The 25,236-nt window shown below is 50.7% G+C and overlaps 2 protein-coding genes and 1 long non-coding RNA gene across 10 annotated transcripts in view; 2 read left to right on the forward strand and 1 right to left on the reverse strand.

Annotated features, from left to right (window-relative positions):
- The window catches only part of PEX14 (peroxisomal biogenesis factor 14), a 105,830-nt gene extending 102,170 nt beyond the window's left edge, over positions 1–3,660 (forward strand). For both annotated transcript variants that reach the window (XM_050931820.1, XM_050931821.1), the window contains one exon: positions 1,767–3,660. In XM_050931820.1, the coding sequence (XP_050787777.1) occupies positions 1,767–2,235 (469 nt within the window). In that variant the 3' untranslated portion in view covers positions 2,236–3,660. The remainder of the gene's footprint in view (positions 1–1,766) is intronic.
- A 1,004-nt stretch (positions 3,661–4,664) lies between these two features.
- On the forward strand, positions 4,665–20,242 carry LOC127038816 (uncharacterized). The gene is made up of 5 exons (XR_007770807.1): positions 4,665–6,106; positions 7,521–7,687; positions 16,285–16,454; positions 19,457–19,511; positions 20,157–20,242. It is a non-coding gene; the product is annotated as an uncharacterized LOC127038816 (long non-coding RNA).
- CASZ1 (castor zinc finger 1) overlaps positions 17,621–25,236 on the reverse strand; it is a 266,799-nt gene continuing 259,183 nt past the window's right edge. For all 7 annotated transcript variants that reach the window (XM_050931813.1, XM_050931808.1, XM_050931811.1 and 4 more), the window contains one exon: positions 17,621–23,310. In XM_050931813.1, coding sequence (XP_050787770.1) covers positions 22,055–23,310 — 1,256 coding nt within the window. In that variant the 3' untranslated portion in view covers positions 17,621–22,054. The remainder of the gene's footprint in view (positions 23,311–25,236) is intronic.

The following is a 25,236-nucleotide window of genomic DNA, read 5'->3' on the forward strand; positions in this document are numbered from 1 at the left end:
CTTGCTGCACTCCAGTGGGAATCACAATAGAAAGCTCTGGGGAATCGTACTCATGTGATGTCACTCTATGGCAGAAGTCACAGGTCTTGTCTCCATCCATTTGGGTCACACTAGCCTTGGTTTAGGAGCAAGGGCATTGGCTATTGAAGCCCCTCCCTGAGGGCGAGGGTTGGGGGAGAAGTGTGTCATTCAGAGATGTTTGGGCAGAGCTCACAAGCCTGGCCGCCCTTTGGCATGGCTTTCTGTCTCAGGCTAGATGAACAGCACAACTCACAGGACTGCTTATCCCTTTGCCTTTCCAGTGAGGAGGGTTCTGCCCAGGTTCATGTATTTGGCCTGGATGGTCCCTGCTCCTTGATGCTGATGGGCAGCAAGGGGATAGTGCTCCCTGGGGTGGGCGAGGGGACAGCTGTCATTAAGGGAGATTCATTATTTTTATGCAGCCAGGGGGTTAAGTGCTTTTGGAAAAGAAAAATTAAAAAAAAAAAAGGCATATCTCCCTGCAGTGAGCAGGCGGCAGCAACAGTGGAGCCAAGAAAGTCTCCAAATTGAATTTCTTGATAGCATTTATGATCCTGGTGAATAATGCAGGCATTAGCTTGTTTGCACTCGGACGAGAAGGAGGCTAGAATGGCAGAGCTCCTCCATGGCCACTGGCAGAGGGAGGGAGGTGAGTGCAGTTGATTTTAGGTCTGCCGAAGAAAATTAAATCTGTTGCTTTGGCCTCATTTGAACGCTCGCTGCAGAAAGGCAGCTGGCCTCCCTGGGTCTCCTCTGGAACAATCCTTGGCACAAGCCAGCTTAATACACAGAGCGTGTGAACCCTTCCCCTCACTCACTTCCTTTTTAAGGGCCTGATCCCATATCCCCATGCATGCTGAATTCCCGCTGTCGTCAGTGGGAGCTGGGGCTGCATGAGGAATACAGGATCGGGTCCTGGTGAGTCCCTTTCTGGGTGATGGATGTGTTTCTGAAGGCACTGGGTGGAGCATGCCCCACACCACACCGCCGCCTTCCCTCTTCTCCCATGTGGTTACTTGGGCTTCTGCAAGGGACAGTTGGGTCAGGTCCTCAGCTGATTTAAATTGGTATAACTCCATGGAAGTCAGTGGAGCTAAACAGCTTTACAATTGCTGAGGCGTTAGCACAGATGGGTACAATGCACAGTGGGCCCAGGAAGGGCAGCTTGGACTTCAGTGAGCTTAGTGCGTGTGTGAGCGCACATGTGCATGGGGGAAAAGGTGGGGAACCAGGCTGCCGTTTCACTGCGGCTCAGACACAGGCTGGGGTTGAAGCTCCCGACTCCTCACAGGGATGGGAATGATCTTCCCCAAGCTGCAATGGTTGTGGAGGGACAATGAAACCTCCCTGTCTGTCCAGAGGCAGCACACTCTAGTGGCTACTGCTTGGGTGGGGGACTTAAGAGTCAGGACCCTGAAGCTCTAGTCCGAGCTCCCTCTATGAAGTTGGCCAACTCTCAGTCTCTCACTGCTTCAGTTTGCCCAGCTCTGAACAGGGATGGTATTTCCTTCTCATGCACGGGCTCAATTCCTGGATGCTTGTAAAGTGCTTTGACGTCCTGGCATGAGAGGGGAAGGAGCCTCATTACTATTCATTTATTACAGAGGAGACTTGAGATCCCAGTCCCACCTTCTGTGACTCCCTGACCATGTTGTGCGTCCGGGAGGCTGTTCCCTTCTCTCTGATGATTCCCCTTTGCAGTGCTTGTAATAAAAGCTCCTTTTTCTCCTTTCCCTCCCCCAAAGGAGGCAGTTCCCTCCTTCCCCTTCGGCTCCGAAGATTCCATCATGGCAAATCCCGGTGAAGCCTTCCTCACCCTCCAACCCTGTTGCTACCAACCACAACAGCAGCAGTGACATCTCACCCGTCAGCAATGAGTCCACCTCCTCGTCACCTGTGAAGGAGAACCACAGCCCAGAGGGGGCAACAGTCAGCTGCCACCTGCTGGGTACGGAGGAGGAGGGCGAGGTGGTGATGGACGTCAAGGGCCAGGTGCGAATGGAAGTGCAGGGCGAGGAGGAGAAGAGGGAGGACAAAGGGAATGAGGAGGAAGAGGAAGAGGACGATGAGGATGATGATGTCAGCCATGTGGACGAAGAGGAGTGCCTGGACGTACAGACCGAGGACCGACGAGGAGGGGACGGGCAGATTAACGAGCAGGTGGAGAAGCTACGGAGACCGGAAGGGGCCAGCAATGAGAATGAGATTGACTAGGGTGATGGGCTTCTTTCCATCCCACCCTGCATCTGTCCAGCCTTCCCCCACCCCCTGGTGCCTCTCTCATTTGGTGGAGAGAAGTCTCCCCTCGGCCCTGCCCTGCACCCCCCAGTGATTCGCCCATGATTCACCTCAAGTAGCGTCATGATCCTCCAGTGAGCAAGGCAGGTCCTGTGTCACGCCAGGGCCATGCAGCACTGCAGTGGCTTCTCTTCCCTCTCTGCCCCAGCACCACCGCAGGAATCTGAGCTGGAGGTCGCTGCTTGGGCTACAAGAGGACTCACCTGACCATGCACCACAGCTAGAGAAAGCAGTTCCCTTGTGTCCAGCGTCCTTCCTGGACCAGCTGGCCCGTTTGCTCTTCGCTGCTTCCTAGAGATCTTCCATCTGATGGCCTGTCCCAGCCCCTTCTCAACCCCAATCCTTTAACTGCATCTCAGTCTGAATCCACTTCTGCCCAACCCCTGAAATGTCCCATCAGGTTTTAGTCCTGAAATCAGATGGTGTGCCATCCCCAAACTGGCCACCCCCAGGCTGTTTCTGTCTCTGAGATGCCTGTCAGATCTGCCTCCCAGTCCAGCCATCCCCTTCCCCAAACCTTGGGCCAGGCCTAGTTCCTGAAACGATCCAGCCTTAGAGAAACCCTGAAGTTCTTGTGGGGTCCAAAGAACAGTACTCCGACCCCTGGCCCCGCTCTCTCCTCCACACCCCTGCGGCCTCTTGCTAGAGGCCAGACCCATGCCTCATGATCATAGTAATGCACATGAGAGCAGGCAGCCTCATTACTAATTACCCTCAGGTGAAAGGCCGTCTGTTAGTATGAGTCTCACCTGGATTGCCCACTTCAATTCATTGCTGCTCTCCTGTGCAGAGAAGGGGAGCTCATGTGATGTCTTCCGTTCTATGTACAGCCCAGCCTGAGTGGATCAGGTGTCTTGGCTGCTGGCGCAGTTGATTAGTTCTGAAACTCTGCAATAGTTCTTAGCCTATCTTCCTCCCTAAATGAGGAGAAAGCCCGCCAGGAACAATCAGTTGAGACTTGTGTCAGAGCAAAGTACACATACCCACCTCAGCAAGGTGCTGCTCGCAGTGTGGAGTGCACTTCCAGAGCAGAGAAGCACCCCTCCTCCTCCCCGCCTACCCCACCTCAGCCTTCTTTGCCCTACAGGGGCTAAAAAAAAAACCCAACACATTTTGAAACCTCTTGTTTGCAGCATTGTGTTATCAGCTGGTAAAATGGTGGTGTCTGATTCTCATTCACTGCATAAGAGCCTCTTTGTAGAGCAATTCCTGTAACATCTGAGTCTCACTGTCGTCCTCACCAAGCAAACGTGCTCGTCCGTGTGATCATGTATAGATTCCAAATATAAAATACGATTGTATATAATTGTAATAAATATGAGTTACCACTATTTAACACCAGGCTGCCAGGATTGCTCTGCTCTTGTTTTCTGAGGAGTGGGGAGGGAAGTGAAAGGGAGGGCAGGCTCCAGAAATGGAGCCCCTATAAAAACATTTTTGAAAGATAATTGGCAAAGACATTTAAGGTTGGTTTTGTGTTCAACTGCTGCAGTGCACAGCTCTCCCAGCAAGGGGTAGCACAAGGTATGATGGAGGTGAGCTTTGATTGGGGCTACTGACAGCTACTCCAGTGCCCTTCTGTCCCAGCAGGAGCGACTGCAGGGAACAATATAAGTAGCTCTGGCTGTGCCATAACTTGAAACTACTCTAGTCTAAACTTCTTAGCAGGAGGCACTTCAGGGGATATGCATCACCTCTGAGGTAACACACAGCTACTCCAGTCCCCCTTTCATCCAGTAGGAGGTGCTGCAGGGAATGATGTGTGGTGTCTCTTGGCTATCTAGCCCCGCCTTCTCTGCAAGGCATGGCGTATAGCAACTCATAGCTGCTATAGTACCATCTTCACTCAACTGGAGTATTTGGCTTCCTTCTTAAAAACGAGGGATTTACTTGATTCCTGGGTATTTGTGTGTCTGGTGCATGGTGACATTTTCCTGCTCAGGGGGAGAGAAAGGGACCTTCAGATTACTGTATTTAGACCTGCTGTTGAATGTGATGATTTCTCATTCCTTAAATGGATGAGTATCTTCCCTCAGGAGTCTCTCTCTCTCTCCCCCCCCCCTCCTCTCCCTCTCTCTCTCCTTTAACGTTCACAAAGAACGTTGCATTTAGCTAAAACAGGGCAAATTAGAGAGTGTTTAAAAGCAGAGGCTTTCTTTGGGCGATGGCACTCTCTTTTTCCCCAAGCCAAGAATCTTTGTGAAATGGAAACACAGGGCGAACGTGGGGATGTAATGAAAAAGTATTGCCCTGCCCGTGTACATTTTATATACATAGAAGGGTTTGAAAATAGAAAGTGCCTGGACAAGAGCAGTCAGTGAAATGTGGAAAATATGTTGCTGAGGTATGTGCCTTGCGGAGTGACTTACGAGGTTTACAGCACAGGCAGCCCGAAGATTTTTTTCCCTTCCCTCCATGCTCCCAGTAGATGGTTGGTTCATTAACAAGATGTGTTTGCTACAGGTTTTTCAAACCTTGCTTTGCTTTCTAGTGCAGCGGCACAAAGTGATTCTCCTCCCCCTCCCAGATTTTCCAGGCCTTGAAAACCTTGCTGTCTCGCTAAGTCACAGCCTGCCTGTTTACCCTATGTACGTCCCCTTCCAGCAGGATCAGAGCTCCTGTTGGTCACTCAACTTAACTCTGGGCATCTTGCTGCTGATACTGTTTATTCTTTCACAAGTGCTGTCTAAGGAGACCCAGCACATCCACAGGAGATTCTTGGAGAGCCAGGCCTACTTACCAACAGTTATTCCCAGGCATGCAGGGTGCTATTAGTTCCTATGTCAATCACATCTTGTCTTTGCTTTCCAGCTATCCACGTAATGAAAGTATTGACAAGCTAACGAAGGGTGATGGAACAGCTCTTGTCAGAGGCCTTTCATGATTGCCTTGCCTTGATGCTGGGATGCTTAGGCCAGTATTTTAGTCCTGATAAACAGTGGAGCTTGACCTGCAGTTCATAATACCTCTGCCTTTCTACCCCAGGCCCCTACTGGGACCTGGCTTCTTAAGTCAGTAGCTCTGGGAATTGATTACTCATACAGTGGCCAGTATGCATTGGGAACACCTTCACGTTAGCTGACAAATCCCTGAGAATGGACTCCTTTCTCTGCAGGACAAGAGAGATGACAGCAGCCTCTGTCTATCAGGTGAAGATTACTCCACCAGTAGCCTCCTATGTGTGTTTACTGTACAGAAAAAGGAGAACTGTGCCAAATGATTGATAAGTCCCTTGCACCAAGGGGGGACACTGTGGAGCAGCGTGATGGAGGAGTGGAGTGGTGGATGGGGAGGGTAACTGGAATGCTTCATGGAAGAGGCAGGTTCCATGGTGTCGATGGGAAGGGGGTTTGCATAAGTGCATCTGGAGGCTGTTCAGGCATAAAGGACAAAGTGGAAGAAGGTATGAAGTCAGGAGTGGGCAAGTGAGACAAAGGAGGGAGGCTGATGCAGAATGAAGAGAGGGGATCAGGTAGAAGGAGATGAGGCTGCCAGAGAAAAAGGATCACTGATCCAGGCCTTCCCCCCCCAATGAACAGCTGAGGAGCACTTCAATGAGACACCATCCACCAACCCGCCTCCCCGAGTGGATGCACACATGCTCCAGTGTCCAGCAGCAGCAGCAGCAGCACAGATGCCAGGACATCTCAGGAAGTGTGCCAACATGGGAAGGAATTAGGAGAGGGAAGTCCCCAAGTCGTCTTTGACTCCACCTCAGATGACAAGCGAGCTGGGATCTGTTCTCAAGACAGCATAAAGTCATGCGGGGCTCAGCAAGGTTGTCCAGGTGAGTTTGGAGTTCAGGAAGGGAGAGACTGGCTGGAGCCAGGCATTGTGCAAATCCCCCCATTGCACAGTGCTGGCCAGGCACTGTAATCCTGGGTTTCCCACATGCTGTCTGCTGGCACACTTCACTTCTGTCCTGCAGCCCCCACTTGTGTGAGAGTATGAGAGAGAGAGAGAGAGAGTGGTTGTAGCTCTATAGCGGGGTGGCCAAACTTGCTGACCTGCCAAGCCGCATACAATAATCTTCAGACATTCAAGAGCTGGAGGTGCCTGCTGGGGTTCGAGTTTCAGCCTTGCTCCTGCTGAAGCCCTCCCTGCTGGGCAGATGCCCCTACTTCACCACCCCGCTGCAAGGCAGAAGTCCTGAGCTCCCCCAGGTAGGTGGAAAATGAGGGGGGGGGCACATGGGGAGCTCCAAGAGCTGCACTTGAACTGTAAAAAAGCCGCATGTGGCTCGCGAGTCACAGTTTGGCCACCCCTGCTCTAGATTTTCCTTATATTTTCCCCCCACGTGCTTCCATCTGCTCAAAACCACATTGCTTCCCCATGCCTTCCCTACCATCACCACCACTTGTAAGCATCTCCCTTTCCTCACTTGTCCTGTCTCCACATGACCTGGAAGAGGCTATCCCCTGTTGTTGGGTGTTCCTTGCTCAGCTCAAACCAGTGCCTGTTCTCTCCCCCATCCTAACACTAAGGGCAGGCAGCTTTGGGGAGTTCTCACTCCAGAGTTGGCGTCCTGCTGTGTACACTGCAGTCTGAGTGCCACCCTGCCACCCTCATGGGCTGCTGGAGACAGGAGAGTTCTTGAGATGATGTGGGGAACAGCCAGCACTGCGTGCTCACAGAGTGTCAGCCAGGCAGTTTGGGATAGGGAGTAAGGAGACTGGGAGTTGAGTTAGTCTAGTGGTGGGAGGGGATGGTAGATGGGATGCATCCTAGAAGAGGCAGGTTCCATGGTATCTTTGAGAGAGAGCTTTGCATACGCAATTTGGAGGCAGTTCCAGGCATAAGGAAAAGTGTGCTGGGTTCTAATCTTGACTGTGTGGCCTTGGCTGAATCACTTTACCTCTATGTGTCTCAGTTTCCCCATCTTAAAGAAGAACTGCAAAGCAAAACTACTGAGGGTCCTTATATGACCCCCAAAGAAGCATTACCTCCTCCCCAGGCTCTCTCCTGAGTGAGACTGAGAAAGTGGTATGCCCTGTGCAGAAGGCCCTCATTCCTCCCAAGTTTGGAGTATCTCAGGAACTTTTTCCCCAGCATGCCTTTCTGGAACTGGCCCTTTACATGTGGCTGAGCCAGGCAGCGGCAGCCCTGAGGTAGCCATGCTGGATCTGGCTGCGTCTCGCCCTCTCCCAGCTACAAGGTTTCCCTTAACTCCGGCTGTGTTTTCCTTCCCTTATTACTGGGAGATGGCACCTTCTCTCGGGGGCCGTCTCAGCCTTGGCTGGAGATGTGCTGTGACCCAAGGAGGTCACGAGCAGCGGTGCAGCCCATCTGGGTGTGTGATAGCCGAGAGAGGCAGTGGATTGTGGGAATGCTGGCGTCAGCACCACGAGGGCTTCCTGAGGCAGGGAAGGTGAATAGCCCCTTGTCTGTCCTGTGTAGTCTGGTTTGGGAGGACTGGGGTGGGAGGGTCTGCTAGGGTCCAGCACAGAAATCTGGCTCCCCATTTTCCCTTTGTGACATCAGTAAAGGGCTGTGGGTTCTTGGGAGCAAAGGCACCATAGCAGCCTTAGGGCCACCTCTCACTGTGACCCTGCTGTACACTTTGGGCCTATATGGCTGAGTAGGGCTCCGGACCCAGCTCCTTCTGGTGCTAGCAGCTCGTGGGGTCCCTTGGCTAAGTCATGTTTCAGCTCTGTTTCCTGAAACAGGCCGTGAAAGCCAAGAGAGGAGGTAGGTCCCCACTGTGTTACTCTGCCTTGCCCCTACAAAGCCTGGAGCTGGTCCTGACCCGCACGCTCTCACATGCGTCATACTGGTATCAGGGTAGTGCCTAGAGCCGCCAGCCGAGATGGTGCTGGGCAAACACCTGGCGAGGGACAGACCTTGCCTCACAGAGCTGACAATCTAAATAGACCAGCCAGAGTAAGCAGGGCGGGGGGACAGAAGCACAGAGAGGGGAAGTGACTTGCCCCAGATCGCACAGCAGAGCTGGGAGTAGATCCTGGGTCTCCTGTGTCTGTGCGATACTCTGCCCACTAGACCACACTGCAGCTTCCCAAGGAGTCCATCCGATGTAGACTTTTGTATGTGCATCTAAGGCGTCCTCCACCTGCCCAGCCCTGGCGGTTACCTGTGCTGCTCTAAGACAGTAAACACAGCTGAGATGCATCGGGGGAAGAGAGCAGGGGACGGGAAAGCCAGTCCGATTCCCTGTGCAGCGGGAGTGCTGAGCTTGTGCGTTTGTGGATTGAAGGGCTGGCATGGTCTCTCTCGGCTCAGGGGAAAAAAACAATCCCATCCCCAAAAGGGAGCGAGTACTAACCTAATAAAGGCACCAGCTGGACGGAGGAGAAAACCAGCCCTTTGGAGGAAAAAAAAATCCTTTAATTAGAAAAATAATATATTTCATCCAAATAAGGTAAAAATATTTGAAATGGGGCAGAAGTGAGCACTAGGCAACATCTGTCAGACCCTTTCTGGAAAGAGGAAGATTATTAAACTCAATTACAATTTATTTTTGTTGAGTGTCTTTCAGACTAGAAATCTCCCCGAGGGCCCTCACCCTGTCTTTTCTATGTCTGCTTTAAGGTTTAACCCTTAATGGTCTTCCATCCCCCTGGATTCCAGAGAATGGGGAACCTAGTGTGACACGGATGTGGCGTGAATGCATCTGGGGGGATTAGAGAGAAAGAGGAGTTGGGATTTATATTTTCTTGACTGGTTTAGAGAAAACCCCTACTTTTCAGTAGGATTGTGATTGACAGGCGAGGTGATTGGCTCACTGAGTACCTCTAGAAGTACAGCTGGCATACTTGCTGCATGTTTCTCTTTGTGTATACCTGTCTGTCTGTCACATTGCTGGACTGACTGTCTCTTGTCACTGTGCCCGTCTTGTACAGCATATCTCTGTTGGTCAGTCAGTCCATCTGTCTCTTTCTCTGCTCTGTCTCTATCTCTTTGTGCAACATGCAGAAATGTAACACTATCCTGCAGTGCCGTAAGCTAGTATCCAAGGCCTTGTCTACAAGAGAAAATAGCACTAATTAACTTTAATGGTTTTTTAAACTGATTTAGTTAAATTGGTGCAAATTCCTGTGTGGACACTCTCACTTCAGTTTAAACCAGGTTTATTTTGGTTTTGCTTAAAGTGATTTAAGCTGAAGTAAGTTGGACCACACAGAGGATAAGGTGAGGTAACTTGGTGCAACTTTTGCCTATAGACAAGCTCTGATTTAGGGCCTGCTGTCAGCTCTGCCTTCCCACCCCCGCTACACCATCACCAGCAGGAGTCCCCCGCCCCCACTGCCTGTTCACCAGCTTGCTCCTGTGTTCTGCTTTACCTTCGCCAGTGAACAGTGAGCTCTGATAACCAGAGGAAGTTGGGGTTCCCTAACAACTTTTATCCTCTTCTGTTTCTCGGAGGATGTGGGGGAGGGGTACAGTCTAGTGGTTAGATTAGGAGTGTGTGGGCCTCAAGTTGTGTAGACGACCCCCTTTGCCTCAGGTTCTTCAGCTGAAAACCGGGACAGTTTGGAGTAAAGCTGCCTGCTTCGTGGGGGCTGATAGGCTGAGTTCAATCGCGTTTGTAAAACACATGGATTAATGGCATAGGCTGTCCTCTTCTTTGCTGCCCTCACAGCAAATCTGCAGCATGGGGGATGCCAGGAAGTGGCAGTAGTCTGGGTCGTCAGGGATGCAGCTCAGGTACTTTTGGGGAGGAGGGATAGCTCAGTGGTTTGAGCACTGGCCTGCTAAATCCAGCGTTGAGAGTTCAATCCTTGAGGGGGCCACTTAGGTATTCAGGGATTTAGTTGGGGATTGGTCCTGCTTTGAGCAGGGGGTTGGACTAAATAACTTCCTGAGGTCCCTTCCAACCCTGATATTCGATGATCCTTAGAGGAGTGGTTCACTCCCGTCCCAGCCGTACCACTGCACTGCCCCAGGAAGAGACAATCCTGAGGAAACCTCACAAGCCCAGGTGCTGCATATGGGACAGCCAAAAATTCTGCTTCCCTCCAATGTCCTAGGTCTGAGTTGGGCACTCAGCCTGGTCAGTGTGGCCTATGGGGGTTTTGACTATAACCTGCTCACATTGGGAGGTGGGTGCTACAAGTGAAGTGCCTGGGCTGACCTGTGCTAGTGGCCTCACACCGGAGAGCAGGGGTGGACGTGGGTGAGGTACTTGTGTAGAAATGAGTTAGGGGCCTGGCACCAGGAGAGCAGAGGTGTATGTGGGTGAGGTACTCGAGTGGCGCCGCGTTTGGGGCCTGGAACCGAGAGAGCAGGACTGGACGTGGGTGAGGTACTCGAGTGGCGCCGCGTTTGGGGCCTGGAACCGAGAGAGAGCAGGACTGGACGTGGGTGAGGTACTCGAGTGGCGCCGCGTTTGCGGTCTGGAACCGGGAGAGCAGGACTGGACGTGGGTGAGGTACTCGAGTGGCGCCGCGTTTGGGGCCTGGAACCGAGAGAGCAGGACTGGACGTGGGTGAGGTACTCGAGTGGCGCTGCGTTTGCGGTCTGGAACCGGGAGAGCAGGACAGGACGTGGGTGAGGTACTCGAGTGGCGCCGCGTTTGGGGGCTGGAACCGGGAGAGCAGGACTGGACGTGGGTGAGGTACTCGAGTGGCGCCGCGTTTGGGGCCTGGAACCGAGAGAGCAGGACTGGATGTGGGTGAGGTACTCGAGTGGCGCCGCGTTTGGGGCCTGGAACCGAGAGAGCAGGACTGGATGTGGGTGAGGTACTCGAGTGGCGCCGCGTTTGCGGTCTGGAACCGAGAGAGCAGGACAGGATTTGGGTGAGGTACTCGAGTGGCGCCGCGGTTGGGGGCTGGAACCGGGAGAACAGAGGTGTATGTGGGTGAGGTACTCGAGTGGCGCCGCGTTTGCGGTCTGGAACCGGGAGAGCAGGACTGGACGTGGGTGAGGTACTCGAGTGGTGCCGCGTTTGGGGGCTGGAACCGGGAGAACAGAGGTGTATGTGGGTGAGGTACTCGAGTGGCGCCGCGTTTGCGGTCTGGAACCGGGAGAGCAGGACAGGATGTGGGTGAGGTACTCGAGTGGCGCCGCGTTTGGGGGCTGGAACCGGGAGAGCAGGACTGGACGTGGGTGAGGTACTCGAGTGGTGCCACGTTTGGGGGCTGGAACTGGGAGAACAGAGGTGTATGTGGGTGAGGTACTCGAGTGGCTCTGCTTTTAGGGGCTGGAACCGGGAGAGCTGGGGTGGATGTGGGTGAGGTACTCGAGCAGAGCTATATCAGTTCCTACATCTGTCTCTCTCCAGTGGTGCAAGTGGAGCTGGTGTCCCGCTGTGCGAGGCTTTCTGGGTTATTTAGAGTCCTCCTTTTACCTTTAATACCCCCCACATGTGATTGTTTAAGGTCATTACAAAGTGGGTGTGAGGCTGCTCAAAGCTCCCAGGTTGTGGTAATGATGGTAATGAGCCCCTTGCTGTGGGGTCCTGCCCAGGCGGTGCTGGTGTGAGCTCCTGGGTGGTGGGTCCCTGCTTGTGGCAGCTGGGACTTAGAGTAAATGCTGTTGGGGGTCTGGTTTCCCAGACAGCGTGAAAAGCATCTCCCCAGACTGCCCCAGTAAATAGTGGCTATTGGGAAGGGGAGGGGCCAGGGGAAGGCTGCTTAGCCGGCCTGTCAGATAAATCTTTGTCTGTTTACTTAAATCTTCAGTGTTTCTTCATTTGTTTGTTTAAATTTTTCCCTGCCAAAAAAGAGCAAAAGGAAGGAGGGAAGCTACCCCATTGGCCAAACTACCTCTGCCGGGAAGATGCTCCATGGGCCAGGGCACAGCCCAGGGATAGAGATCACCCGGCCACCACCAGGGTAAGGTGAAAAAAATCAGCCCCAGGTGAGAAAAAAGTTCTTCACAGCAAATGGACTGCAGAGTTGGGAGCCCTAAAGGAAAAGAGATTATATCTCAGCCCATTCTTGCTCCAGAGCCTGCATGGCCATCCTAGCCGCCACCCCAACAAGCGTTTTTCAGACAACCCCTCCCCTGCAGCAATGCCCCCCCCCTACAGAGTTAGTTACTGTCAGCTTCTGGGCTCCAGCACAGCTAGGTCAGGTCAGGAGACAGGGAGAGGGAAAGCTGGGGCTTCCTGCCAGACTGTTGTATTTTGACACAATTGTGTCCACAATACATCACCCTCGCTCACCTTTCTATTGTGTGCACATGCACACCCAGACCGTCTCTGTCTCTCACACACCCCCTTCCTTACACAAGTCTGATCTGTCACATTCACACTTGCATGCCCATATGCTCTGCAGGCACCCTCACAGGCCATTTCCGAAGTTGGCATTCAAATACACACACAACCCTGTATACTGCATGTACATGTGTGTGCAGGTGGATTCACATACATACAAACTTAGACACAGACTTTTATACACAGAGAGAGACCCCCTTCCATACTATATGTACACACACACATAGTCACTCTCTTTTATATGTGTACACAAATGCCGAGACCTGTATATCAGGAGGTAGCCGTGTTAGTCTATATCCACAAAACCAACAAGGAGTCCAGTGGCACCTTAAAGCCTAACAGATTTATTTGGGCATAAGCTTTTGTGGATAAACGTTTTGTTTTTTTTTTAACCCATGAAAGCTTATGCCCAAATAAATCTGTTAGTCTTTAAGGTGCCACCGGACTCCAAACTTATATACACAGAGTGTATACACACATGCACACACTCACTCTTTCTAGGCTTTGTCCACAAGTTTCCTCCCATATCTGTACAAAAAAAGACAATTTTTCTTATATGAAACTCTCATAATATCCCTGCAGCCTGGGTGCCTTTCATTTGGAGTGGGTACAGGCTCCGCAAGGACTTTTGGCTATGGCTTTAAAGTTTGTTCTCATAGGAGAAGAAATGAGATTTTATTGTCATTTTGTAAAGTTCCTGCCTGACGTTCCCTCTGCTCCATGGCGACACAAGCACTGGTTTGCTACCCCAAGAGCTTCCTTTTCAAAGGGGCTTCCCCTGGGATTTCAAAATGGCACCTGCAAGTGGTTGACATGAGCTTTTGTGTGTGAAGGTGCTGGGTTTGGGAGTGCAAATCACGGGCATAGATGGTTTGTGCAGAGCAACTGGTGCACTTTGTTTCATGAGTAAAATTTTACCTCTGGGAAATATTTATGCAAAAATGTGCAGGGGATTTGAGAGGCTGATTGCAAAACTGAGCTTATTGTTTCTGTTTGATTTTAACCCCCTTGCCCGCTGTCATCTGACACTCACGTAATCTCTCTCTGGGGTGTTTTGCATTATTACCCCAAACTCCTCACCCTTTTCATCCCTGAGGTCCTCCAATGAAAATCATCTTTCCCAGAGATAAATCCCATGGTGTAGCATGGTTGGGAGGGGTCAGGAGGCAGCAGCTGGCCTCCAGCCCAAGGCTGAGTGGGAAGGGCAATGCCAGAGCATGGAGAGAGCTGCCTTCATTCATTCATCTTTTCTCTCTTGTCCCTTCTCTGGTGTCCAGCTTGCCCAGGGAAACTGCAGCTCTTAAGCAGGCCATGGTGCAAGCAGGAGACCATCCTAGAGTTGCTCTTCATTGTCATAGAATAGAATCATAGAATCTCAGGGTTGGAAGGGAGGTCATCTAGTCCAACCCTCTGCTCAAAGCAGGGCCAATCCCCAGACAGATTTTTGCCCCAGATCCCTAAATGCCCCCCTCAAGGATTGAACTCACAACCCTGAGTTTAAGCAGACTAAGGCTCAAACCACTGTGCTATCCCTCCCCCTTCAAGGAGGCAAGCAGGCTCCATCCCTGCCCTTCTGTGGGAGATACTCTGTTCTTTGTCGTGAGTAGTAGGAGCCTGGAGGTTTGTGGCGGAAGCTTGCTCAGTGCTTCAAGCCTCACGTACTGCTCCTCCAGCTATTTCACTTCTGGGCTTCCCACCCAGCTTTACCGATGCCCCACATTTCTGACTAGAGACCCTGCCCTGCTGTTCCTGGCCTGGGCCCTGCGAAGCTGGGACTAGACCAGTTCAGATTTGGTTCTCAAGATGATTGAAGGCCTGGCTTAAGTAATTGAAGATGATTTGTCTATAGCAACTCACTGGGCCTCCCTTAAGTGCACCACGCTTTGGAACTCCCATGATGCTTCTGCATGATTGTCCATGGCTGAGGTAGAGACTGTAATCAGTTGGAAGCCCAGATGGCTGCTTCTCCCTCTTCCCAAAGTCCTGAATTTGCCTCAGTTTGGGTGTAGGAGGCATTGTGCTGCCAATTACCTCCCAGACTAAAACACGTTTTACTGCATTTTCTACTCAGCTGAACAAGCTGTGAGGAGCAGTTCTCTGGGCACTAGCCATGGCTCCGCACACCTTAGGGTGTGGCTAATTGCACTCTGCCTGCTGCAACACACAGTGACTGTTTGCCTGGCTCGCTCCCTGGGTTTCTGGCTCTCTGTGGCCCTTGCTAGGTCAAGGGTTGGCTCTGGCTTGTGGTGATTGATTGAGCTGGACAGGTACCTGATGAGAAAAATCAGAGATTGCCGTAGCTCAGACGTATGCAGTTCTGGGGCATCAGGAGAGGCACAACTAAAAGCACCATTTTCCTAATGTACGTTATACTTCCCCTGTTCAGACAGAGGCTGGGGTTGGCCTGTAGCTAGAGCAAATGTCAGTGCCTTGTACCGCCACACTGTCCAGAACCCCTTTCAGACTAACAAACACTGATAACCTGAGCTCTTGATTTCTCTCATGCTGGCCCTTATGATGAAGGGGCACCCACGTGCCCCCAATAGTGTGTCCTCAGTTACGCTGCATGGTCTTTATTTACCGTCAGGCAGGCCTGTACCGTAGCCACATCCAGGTGAAGGGCAGCGAACCTGTCTGGAAAGGGTAAGGCAGTGCATCCCCAAGTTTGTGTTGTGCATTTGGGCCTGCGTGTGCTGAAATGCACCGAAGGCTGTAGTGCGGAGGGCCTGAAGCGAGTGTAGCAGCAATGGCTTTAATTTGTTGCGTTTGCTTTGTCTCCCATAAATTACTCACGCTTTTATTTAAGTGCAATGAGAGCCTCACAAAGAGCAGGCAAGTCCCAACGCGAGCCTCTGAGCTGCGTGCGTGTGTGTGAGAGCGCCTGCCTGCCTGCCTGCCTGCCTGTTGGAAACGTCCCACGTGCTGTGGGCAGAGCTCCAGCATGAACAAACCTCTGTGCTCTGAGGGCAGCTTAGGAGCGTGTTTGGATAATGACATCTGAAAACAGGATGGCTGGGAGCAGCAGCGGAGCAACCAGGGGGCTTTGAAAGAGAGAGGGGGTCTTAATCCCTCTGCTAACAAGGAAGCAACAGCTGCCAAGGAAGGCAGCAATGTTTGGCAGGCTCTGCACTGCTGCCTCTGGGCTCATGTTGATGGGTGGCAGAGAGGGCAACGTGGCACAAATAGACACCTTGCCAAGGGCAGCTGAGGGGAGGGGCAAGGCGGGGCGTCTTTCTTTTTGCTTTCTTTCGCGTGACATGAGCTGCTCGGACTGTGGTGGGGTTGGAGGGACTGGGAAATGGTTAGCCCAGGCGCAAGGTTCTGGGCTGGGCCTGCCTGTAGGAGCATCTCATCTGGCACTGCCAGGGCTGAGGAACAAGGCTGCAAGGTGATGAGAGTTAACGCCTGCTTTCAGTGTCTGGGGGCCATGTGTGCTTTGAGGACAATCAGTCCCAGCCCTGCGTGGCAGGCCGTTGGATTTGTGTGGGCCTGAGGGTGGCCCTTTAAGGCAGGTTTCACTGTACCTGGATGAGACATGTAGGCAGCACATCAGTTCAGCGGAAGCTCCTTTGCCTAGGTACAGCGGATCTATAGACACAGGCTGAACAGAGGACAGCTTTATTACATAGTGTGGAGGTGGGGAAGTGAGCTGAGGTGACAGGATGGCACATCCCTCTTTCCAAGTGGGCAGGCCTGGAATAATTCTTGTTTGGGAATACAGCAGTGGTGCATGAGCAAACTGTACTGCACATCCACCGGAGCTCTAGCTAATCTAGTATCTGTTTCTCCAGCCAGCACTCAGCACTGTAGGATCTGCTGCTCTGGAGCGGTGCCGCATCACACTTGGGCAGCGCTGGAATGCCCTGCTCAAAGCAACAGCCTGTGCGTCTCATCCCAGGGGGTAATCACACCAGCCTCCAGATATGCAGCATGATGTGGGCAGATCCCTGCTAAAAGTCAGGTAAACAGCAATTTATGTCAGAATGGACTTGGGCTCTCTCCTGCCTGTTGGTTGGTTGCCCTGCCTGGCAGGGGGTTCTTTACTAGCCCGACCATGGCATAGGACAGTGGTTCCCAAACTTGTTCCGCTGCTTGTGCAGGGAAGCCCCTGGCAGGCTGGGCCGGTTTGTCCCTTGGCCTGCGCCACTTCCATTGGCCTGGAACAGTGAACCACGGCCACTGGGAGCTGCCCTCGGCCGAACCTGTGGATGCAGCAGGTAAACAAACCAGCCTGGCCCGCCAGGGGCTTTCCCTGCACAAGCAATGGAAGAAGTCTGGGAACCACTGGCATAGGACTTAAACACTGCAGTTTATAGAAGCTAGCTTGTGTAACCTTCCAGCAAAGGTGCCTGCCTTTTCCCAACACCATCTCAATCTCACAGGGGTAACCGTGTTAGTCTGGATCTGTAAAAGCGGCAAAGAGTCCTGTGGCACCTTACAGACTAACACGTATTGGAGCATGAGCTTTCATGGGTGAATACCCACTTCATCAGATGCATGTAGTGGAAATTTCCAGAGGCAGGTATACATATGCAAGCAAGAATCAGGCTGGAGATAATGAGGTTAGTTCTATCAGGGAGGATGAGACCCTCTTCTAGCAGTTGAGGTGTGAACACCAAGGGAGGAGAAATTTCCACTACATGCATCCGACGAAGTGGGTATTCACCCCCAAATAGTCATGCTCCAATACGTCTGTTAGTCTAGAAGGTGCCTCAGGACTCTTTGCTGCCTTTACATCTCAATCTCATGACTCCAGGAGGTCCCTGTTCTCGCTTGGGTAGGCTAGTCAGTCCTGGAAACACTGAAGGCACATGGATACACTTTAAACATGTGAGTAGCCCCAGTGACTTAAGTAAAATTACTCATGTGCTTAAAAGTTTGCAGGAGTGGGGGGCATCATCAGTAGCGCTCAGCCTCTCAACTCTTTTGAGTCCAGATGAAAACATCACTCAGGTGCCAATCGTGGCTGGTTAATAGAGAGGCTCTGCCCTGGCACTGGTATCAGCACAAGGATGGGGGTCTTAAGAAACCACAATCAGTCAGAAACCTTTGAGAGCCTTAAAAATAAACAAGCCAGAGACAGACAAACCCAATGAATAAGGCAACTTCATAATTTGTTTGTTTGGTTGTTTTTTTTTTTTCCAGTTTTTATTGAGTGAAAATGTCAAACCTTGCATCAGTCATGCAAAAAAAAAATCAAATAAATAAAACACATATATTAAATTTCTAATAGCACTAAATTCAAGTGGAAAAATATTCAGTTCTTAATAATGCAGGTGCCGAAGAGACCAGATTCAAGTAAATCAGAGCACACCGTCCTGTTTAGGGTGGTTTATTTTCTTTTCACTTTCTGCATTTTTTTTTTGTCTCAAAACCTATATATATCTAGCTATATATCTATATATATATGTATATACATATAGATATATACACACACACATATATATGTGCATACATATTATTTTTATATTTATATATATACACATACATATTTATAAAACATTAAAAAGAGCATTGGTGGTTCAAGCATTAATTTCCCTCCCCCCTCCCATGGAAATAAAAATAAACCAACAACAAAACAAAATTACACATTTAAAATTCAAAATGAGCTAGCAATGGCTTATAGTCCTAGTGTGCAATATGGATATTACAAAAGGCTAAAATTCTCCCTCCTTTTTTTTTTTTTTTTTTTTAAATCTTGGGGGTTTTTTTTTGTTTTGTTTTTTTGCTACATTGAAAAAAAGTTTATTTTTAAACTTTTTTTTTCTTTTTCTTTTTTTTTTTTTTTTACAAAATTCCTTCTACACAGACATTAATCCAGTTGAGTGTGTGTCTATTACGGCCTAGCTGATTTTTTTTCCTCTCTTCAGCAGCGAATGGTGGCAGAATCAGGAGGGTTTGTCAAGGGCCTTTGGGGTTTTTGTTTGTGTGTTTTTGAACAGACTAATTCCGTCTTGTCTCTCCCATGCCTAAGTCAGTCAGCTGAATTCCCTGGTCCTCAGGTCAGCAAGCTACTTTAAACACATGCCTAAATTTCATCATATGAGCAACCACACTGACTCCAGTGCTTAAAGTCATACACAGCTTGCTGAACTGGAGTCCTGTACATGGCCTCAGTTCAGGAACACACTTAAATCCATCCCTGTTCAGCAACTCCCCTAAGGATATGCTTAACTAGAAGCTCATGTTTAAGCCTATGCTTAAAGGCTTTGTTGAATCAGGGTCTTTATGTGGCAAAAAAGACTTGGTGGGTTTAACCCATCTTGATTTTTCAGTTGTAAAGAAAGAAAGAAAGGAAATGCAATCAGGGACAGGCAAGGTGGGTCAACCTGAGGCCCCCATCTTGATGTGGTGGGGACTCCCAGTGAGTGCAGTGGGGGGTTCAGCGCGTTGCCAGATCAGGCCCTTGTTGGGCAGGCTGAGTCTGGTACCAGCCTGTCCTTTCCCAGTGCCAGCTCCTGAAAATAAGAACTATCTAAGGTGGGTGGAGGCTTGGCGGGAAGAGGGTTTGATGTATGGGTCAGAGATGGGAGACAGTGATGAGTCATAAACGCAGCTCCTGCTTGAGGCACTGTGGGGTTGATGGTGGAGGAGGGATGGTGGTTGTCTTCTCACACTTCTGCCCTACACAGCTGCTTTTGCCTGCCACCTTATAGGATTCAGTCAGTGGAGGTTAGTGAGTTTGAGGCAAAATTGAAGATACAGGCTCATAGCTGATTTACAGCAGAGGTCCCAATGGAACTGCTTTCAAACAGGGCTTGGCCATGTTCATCCTGCATAGCAATCACTAGCTGCAGGGAGCTAGCCATCTCTATTATCTTACCTCTTCCAGTGTCCCCCTCAGTCCTGAACACCCTTATGACTGTATGGCATTCTAAGCTTGTGATAGTTCTATTGAAGTAAATGGCAAAACTCTTATCGACTTCACTGGTGCAAATTATGCACTGCCGTGTGTATTTGCAGGTTTGGAGCCATGTTAGGACTAGAGAGTTTTCTATAGCACCCATCAAGCTAGTAGGTAAGTACTTGGACAAGAGCAACACAGTATAAAACCTGCAGTTAAATGCTCTAAGTACAGCCAATCTAACCCATCCTGCTCTGGGACAACATGCCCCAAGTCCCTCTCTGTACCCACTGAGGAAGCTCTCTTCCTTATATTGGTAATGGGGGGATAATGGGAGCTGTACTAGAAAACAAGAAGCAGGTGTAGGGGGGGAGTAACAAAAATAAAACCATATGAAAAATAAAAGCCACACAAATAACCACTAGCAAACCCCCGCCTCCCACCATGAACTACAAACTTCTTTTCACAACCGCCATTTGTTTGTTTCGTCTCTATAAAATTCAAGTTAAAATTCGGAATCGTGCAGCTCCAGTCAGTGCTAGGAGTATGAAGACAGCCTCAAACCATGGGGTTAAGGCCCCTCCCCCCCGCTGCCCCCTACCAATAAATGCTAAAAAAAACCCAAACCCTGAAAGAGAAAAAAAAATTGCACACAAGTAACCATATCTAGGCTCTAAGGGCTATCCAGAAGGCAGGCCCGTGACCCTCCGGCAGGCATTGTTTCTGTTTGTTCTATATAGAATAACCTTTAAAGGAAAAATACTGTACAATCTTTTTTTTTCCCTTTTCTCTCCTCCCCTCCCCCCTTTCCTTTTTAAGCATCGTTATCTGAACATGTCCCTGCATTTAAACAGCTGAGGAGCTTGTGTCGTTCAGACCCAGATCCACGCTGGCTCTTTAGGGAAATAATAAGAAAACAACCCAAACTGCTTGTGGCCTCTTTCTGTGCAGGGTAGAATGAATGACAGGGATTCCTTGGGCTTAGGGGGTTTGTTATTAGAAAAAAATAATTAAAACAGAACAAAATAAACAAGGGCCAAGTGTTAGACACCAGGGAGCAAAATGCCCAGCTGGTCTACACACTGGCACCGAAATCACTGCATCAAGCGTAATTCCCACCTTTAGTCCTTCTGGGGCCAGTGCACACGTGTAGACAAGCTCTCTGTCTCAGGACTTGGGCGTCAAACAGCAACTGCCATCTATGAGAATGCTGGATAGTCTCCTGTAGTGTGTGTGTGTAAACCCTTTACTGGCGGGGTTGGGGAAAGAGAACAGTGGGAGAGCTTGTAACCATTTGAGTGCTGTAGGTCTGTCCAGCTACCATGGTGCTGCTGGCCTTGGTGTGATTCGCCCAGATGGAAGAGGCTTGACACCCTGCTGCACTGCATGCCATGCCACAAGATAGCAGCCAAGGGTATTTGGGTGCAGGACCTGAGCAATCAATGGCTCTCCATCCAGCATCTGAGGTCCCATTGCCAGCCCAGTGTCTGCCTTAATCTCCCTACCCTTTCTGTGTGGGTTGTGGCTTCGCTCTCTCTTCCCTTTGGGAAATGCATTAGCCTTTGCACAGAATCTACTTGCCCACCCTCACCTTGAGGAGGAAAACACTGAGGATATGCTGCTTGCTCATCATTTAAAAAAATCAGTCGCCCTGCGTCAGAGGGCAAGTGGCATTTAGCAAGGCATTGCTCTTCCCCTCCAGCTGCACCAAGGCAAAGGATGCTAATCTCACCTTCTGCTCCTGCCTCCATTCACAGCCTGCCTGAGACAGTGGTGCTTTCTCTGAAGCACCAAAAAGAAAAAGCCTAAACCTGGAGAAAGAGGGGTAGCACCTGGGGATGGGAGTGGGGGTTTAACCCCAGTCCTCCAGTGTGAGTGACAGACCCTTTAACCGCCATATGGCGACCTTCCCTACCATGACTGCAGCTATACCACTACTAGGAGATCAGCAGGAGCTGGGGGAGGTGACCTACAGCTGTTCCAACAGTTCTAGAGAAAGGGAAGCGTAACAATATAAATAGCATTTAAAAAATTATTATTATTAATAATAAAGAGGATCTGGAAGAACAGAGAAGTGTTCCATTCCCAGCCCCGCTGATTCATTAATGCTTCCTCGTTTGTAAGACAATAAATACCCCCTCCCACCCTTGCTGTCTGGTGCATCAGTCTCTCCCATTTATTTAATGCTGGGGGAAAAAAAAGACACCCCTTCCCTCCCTCCCACACTGGTAAAGGCTTAGCTAGTTGCCTTTGTGCTACCAGTTCCTTCCACGTGCTTAAAAAAACCCACATAATTCTAAAATTCATCACCTGCCATCCCCGTACCCCCCTTCCGAGGAGTGGAGATTATTATTAGTATCATACAACTAAAAACATGGAAAAATAAACTCCAGAAATAAAAGAGGGGGTCCCAAGACTGGGCACACGCCCTACAACGGGGGGAGGAAAGGAGAGCAGATGTCACCCTCAGAGCTAGTGTCCATCTAGAAGGGTTTTGTGTCTCTGCATCCTGCCTTATCTTCTGTCATCCGCAGAATGAAGTGATGGTGCGCTGGCCCCATGTGACCATGTCTGTCCTGTTGAGCCCGTGGGGCTCGTGCCTGCGGTGTGGAGTTCGTTTTGTCGCTTACCGTCCTGGTGCTTTGTTCTCGCCTCATAAGGGGTCCTCTTAGTAATTTTATTTAAGAGCAAAACCAAACCTCCTGCTGTCTCTAAGGTTAAGGAGAAGCTGCCGGTGCGAGGGTGTGGGTTGGGGTCAGGGCAAGGGTGGGGTCCAGAGCAGGAGTAGGGGCTAACGTGAGGTCTGGGTTTGGCTCGCCCAGAGGCCTGGAAGCATCACCGTGGTCTATGGAAGTGGAGGCCTCCCCTGTTTCCCCATCCTCTTTAGTGGCCAGGCCCTCAGGGTCGGGGAGTGACTCTTCAGAGTCTGTATTCAGGTCTTCCTCCTCGTCTTCGTCATCGTCATCATCGTCGTCATCCTCTTCATCATCATCCTCTTCCTCATTTATCTCCTCCTCCTCCTCCTCCTCATCTTGGGATGAGTCATCTTCGTCCTCCACATCGCCGGAGTTGGATACCATCACCCCACTCTCGTGAGGGCTTGTCCCTGCTCTGCTGGGTGATGGGCCAGCAGCAGCCTCGGGTAGCTTCTTGCTGAGGTCCAAGGAGTCATTGAGGCCCACGCCAGCTGCGTTCTGCAGGAAGAAGAGAGAGCTGTTGGCATCAGTGCTGAGGTTGAGGGAGCTGTCCAGGTTGACGGAAGAGTTCTGGACGTCGTACTCCAAGGTGGCATGATGGAGGCCCTCGGGGCCAGGAGAGATGGCTGGCAGCTCCCCCCGCTCCTGCTTCTCATGCTTGCGCTTGTGCGAGTCCATCTGTGACATGCCCACCACAGTGTGTTTGCAGCCAGGGTAGGTGCAGTGGAAGTGGGAGCACTTGAGTTTGTACTTGCAATCGGGCACCTCACAGTCCACACTGGAGCTGAACTGGCAGAAGCCGGCAGCACTGATGACATCTTGCTTGCCATGGTGCTTGCGGTGGGCGGTCACCTTGGTGCTGTCGGTGCAGCGGAAGCCACAGCGCAGGCAGTGGAAGTGCGTGCTGTTGCCTGAGAACTGGCAGTCGGGGAAGTTGCAGCTCAGTGAGGACTTGAAGCGCTTGAAGTCATCCAGCACCAGGTTGTCGACGCGATCGTGGTGCTGGGCGTGCTTGTACATGTGGGTGCGGCCGCAGAACTTGTAGCCACAGTTTTCCCGGGTGCAGTGGTAGTGGGTGACCTTGAGGGAGAACTGGCAGTTGGTGTCCTTGCAGTCCTCATAGAGATCATAGCGTCGGAAACCCTCCAGCATCATTCCCTCATCCAGCATCTTGCGCGAGGAGGCTGTCTTGCGGCGCTTGCCAAACGGAGACATATCCTCGATGATCCAGAAGCGCTTTTTGGCCCCGGAGGCAGTTGGCATGGTGATGGTGTTCCCTGGGGACAGGAAGAGGAGAGTGGCGTTACTCATAGAGGGGCAGCAGGAACTCCTATCACCTCCTGTAACCAGCATCGTACTTGCCAGGTTGGATCATACTCCGTATTCTATCTACGACCCATGGCCAATGCATGATGCTGTAGGGGAAGCAGCCCCCCACCCAGTAAGTCTCTGGATCAGCCTTGTATCCTGCACAGGGGCTGGGGAAGGTGTGCCTATTAGTGCTCATTCAGTATTATGGCAGTAGTGAACTCGATTTCCTGACACACTCTACCCCCAGGCTATTTATGTTGCTTGGCACCAGGAAATCCTTATAGTTGCCACTCTTGTAGACATGATAATGTCCAAGTATCAGCTGCTGCTTCTTGTCAGGGTCAAAAATCTCCCAGCCTCTCCTGTCACTTTGTCTTCCTTCCCCGCGAGTAAGCTCATCCCAGCCCACAGAATGCGGCACTTTCATTGATCTTTGATTGCTCCTTTCACCCCAAACAATCCCCGAGTGCTTTATAAACTATACCCAGTGTCGTCTTCCCTGGCTGCTGTTTAACAGGGCACAGCAACACTTTACAGCTATTTAGGACAGGAAGTGGAGAAGACTCGCCACATCTAATTAAAACTGCAAGGGGGGATTTTTAGAAGCAGGATGCAGTTTGGCCATTATAATGTAACATACCACTGGTGAGCGCACACAAAGAGATGTTCAGGAGGGGTAATTCTCAAATGACTATCCATTAAAGCCTTTCCTTGAGCCTCAACAATCAGCCCGCTTGCCACTAAGGGACCAATGCCAGTTTCCCATCCTTGGAGATAGGAGCCGGAGTCCCAGAGGACTGAACCTGATACCAAGAATTTGACCACCTTACATCCACATTTCCTTCCTCTTCTGCCCACTGGTTATTCCTCAGGTCGACTCACAGACTTTGAGACTTTACAGTCATGATCATCTAATCTGACCTCCTGCACATCGCAGGCCACAGAACTTCACCCACCCACTCCTATAACATACCCCTAGCCTTTGGCTGACTTACTGATGTCCTCAAATCATGGTTTAAAGTCTTCAAGTTACAGAGAATCCACCATTTGCACCTGGCAGCGACCCGTGCCCCATGCTGCAGAGGAAGATGAAAACCCCAGCTCCAGATCCAATGTGCTCAGAGCAGGGCTTGGGGAGGTAGGAAGATTTTCTCACCAGGTGCAAAATGGTGAATTTCACTGGAGATTACAGTTTCCAACTAAAATGGGCCTTCCTGAGCTGCCATCCTGTTGAAAAGAGGCATGGTCTGCGTCAAGAGTGTCTGGGTCCCAGCACCAAAGCGGTTTGCATCCTGCTCTAGGAGTCTGAAGACACACTCACTCATGTTTGAATGCTGTAAAGTTCTTCTGCTGACTGTAAGCATGTACTCAAGGTAGTGGATGCTGGTTTTACCATGTCAGCCATGGGAGGGCCTCAAATGATGCCCTTTGAAGCTAGGATGGTGCTTATCAAATAGACTCTCCAAAATGGTGAGTACCATTGAATGCTGAGGAACAGCACCAGACTGAAAACCTGGGAGACAGAAGAGTTCAAACTCTCCACCAAGCAGCGACAGCATGGACAGCAGTAGGCCAAATTCCACCCCCCCGAGTGCAATGCCAACATCCCTCTGGAGTGAGCCCACACCTAGGAGAGCAAGGCAGAGGACAGAAGTCTCACATGCCCATTCAGGTTGCATGGTGTCTCTGGTGACACTGGCAACAAAGGAGACAATTCACGGTGATGGTTGTTAGTGATGTTCACTAGGAACTAGACGAAGCCCCCTTACACTGATGTAATCTGCACCTCTAACTAGCCGCCCTGGAGAGAACACTCCATCACTATCAAGCCCAACCAGATTCAAAGCAGTGACTTCAAGGTTACAGAATCCCTTTCCCATTAGGGTCCAGGT

The sequence above is a fragment of the Gopherus flavomarginatus genome, chromosome 21, assembly GCF_025201925.1.
Source record: "Gopherus flavomarginatus isolate rGopFla2 chromosome 21, rGopFla2.mat.asm, whole genome shotgun sequence".
Taxonomy (NCBI): Eukaryota; Metazoa; Chordata; order Testudines; family Testudinidae; genus Gopherus; species Gopherus flavomarginatus.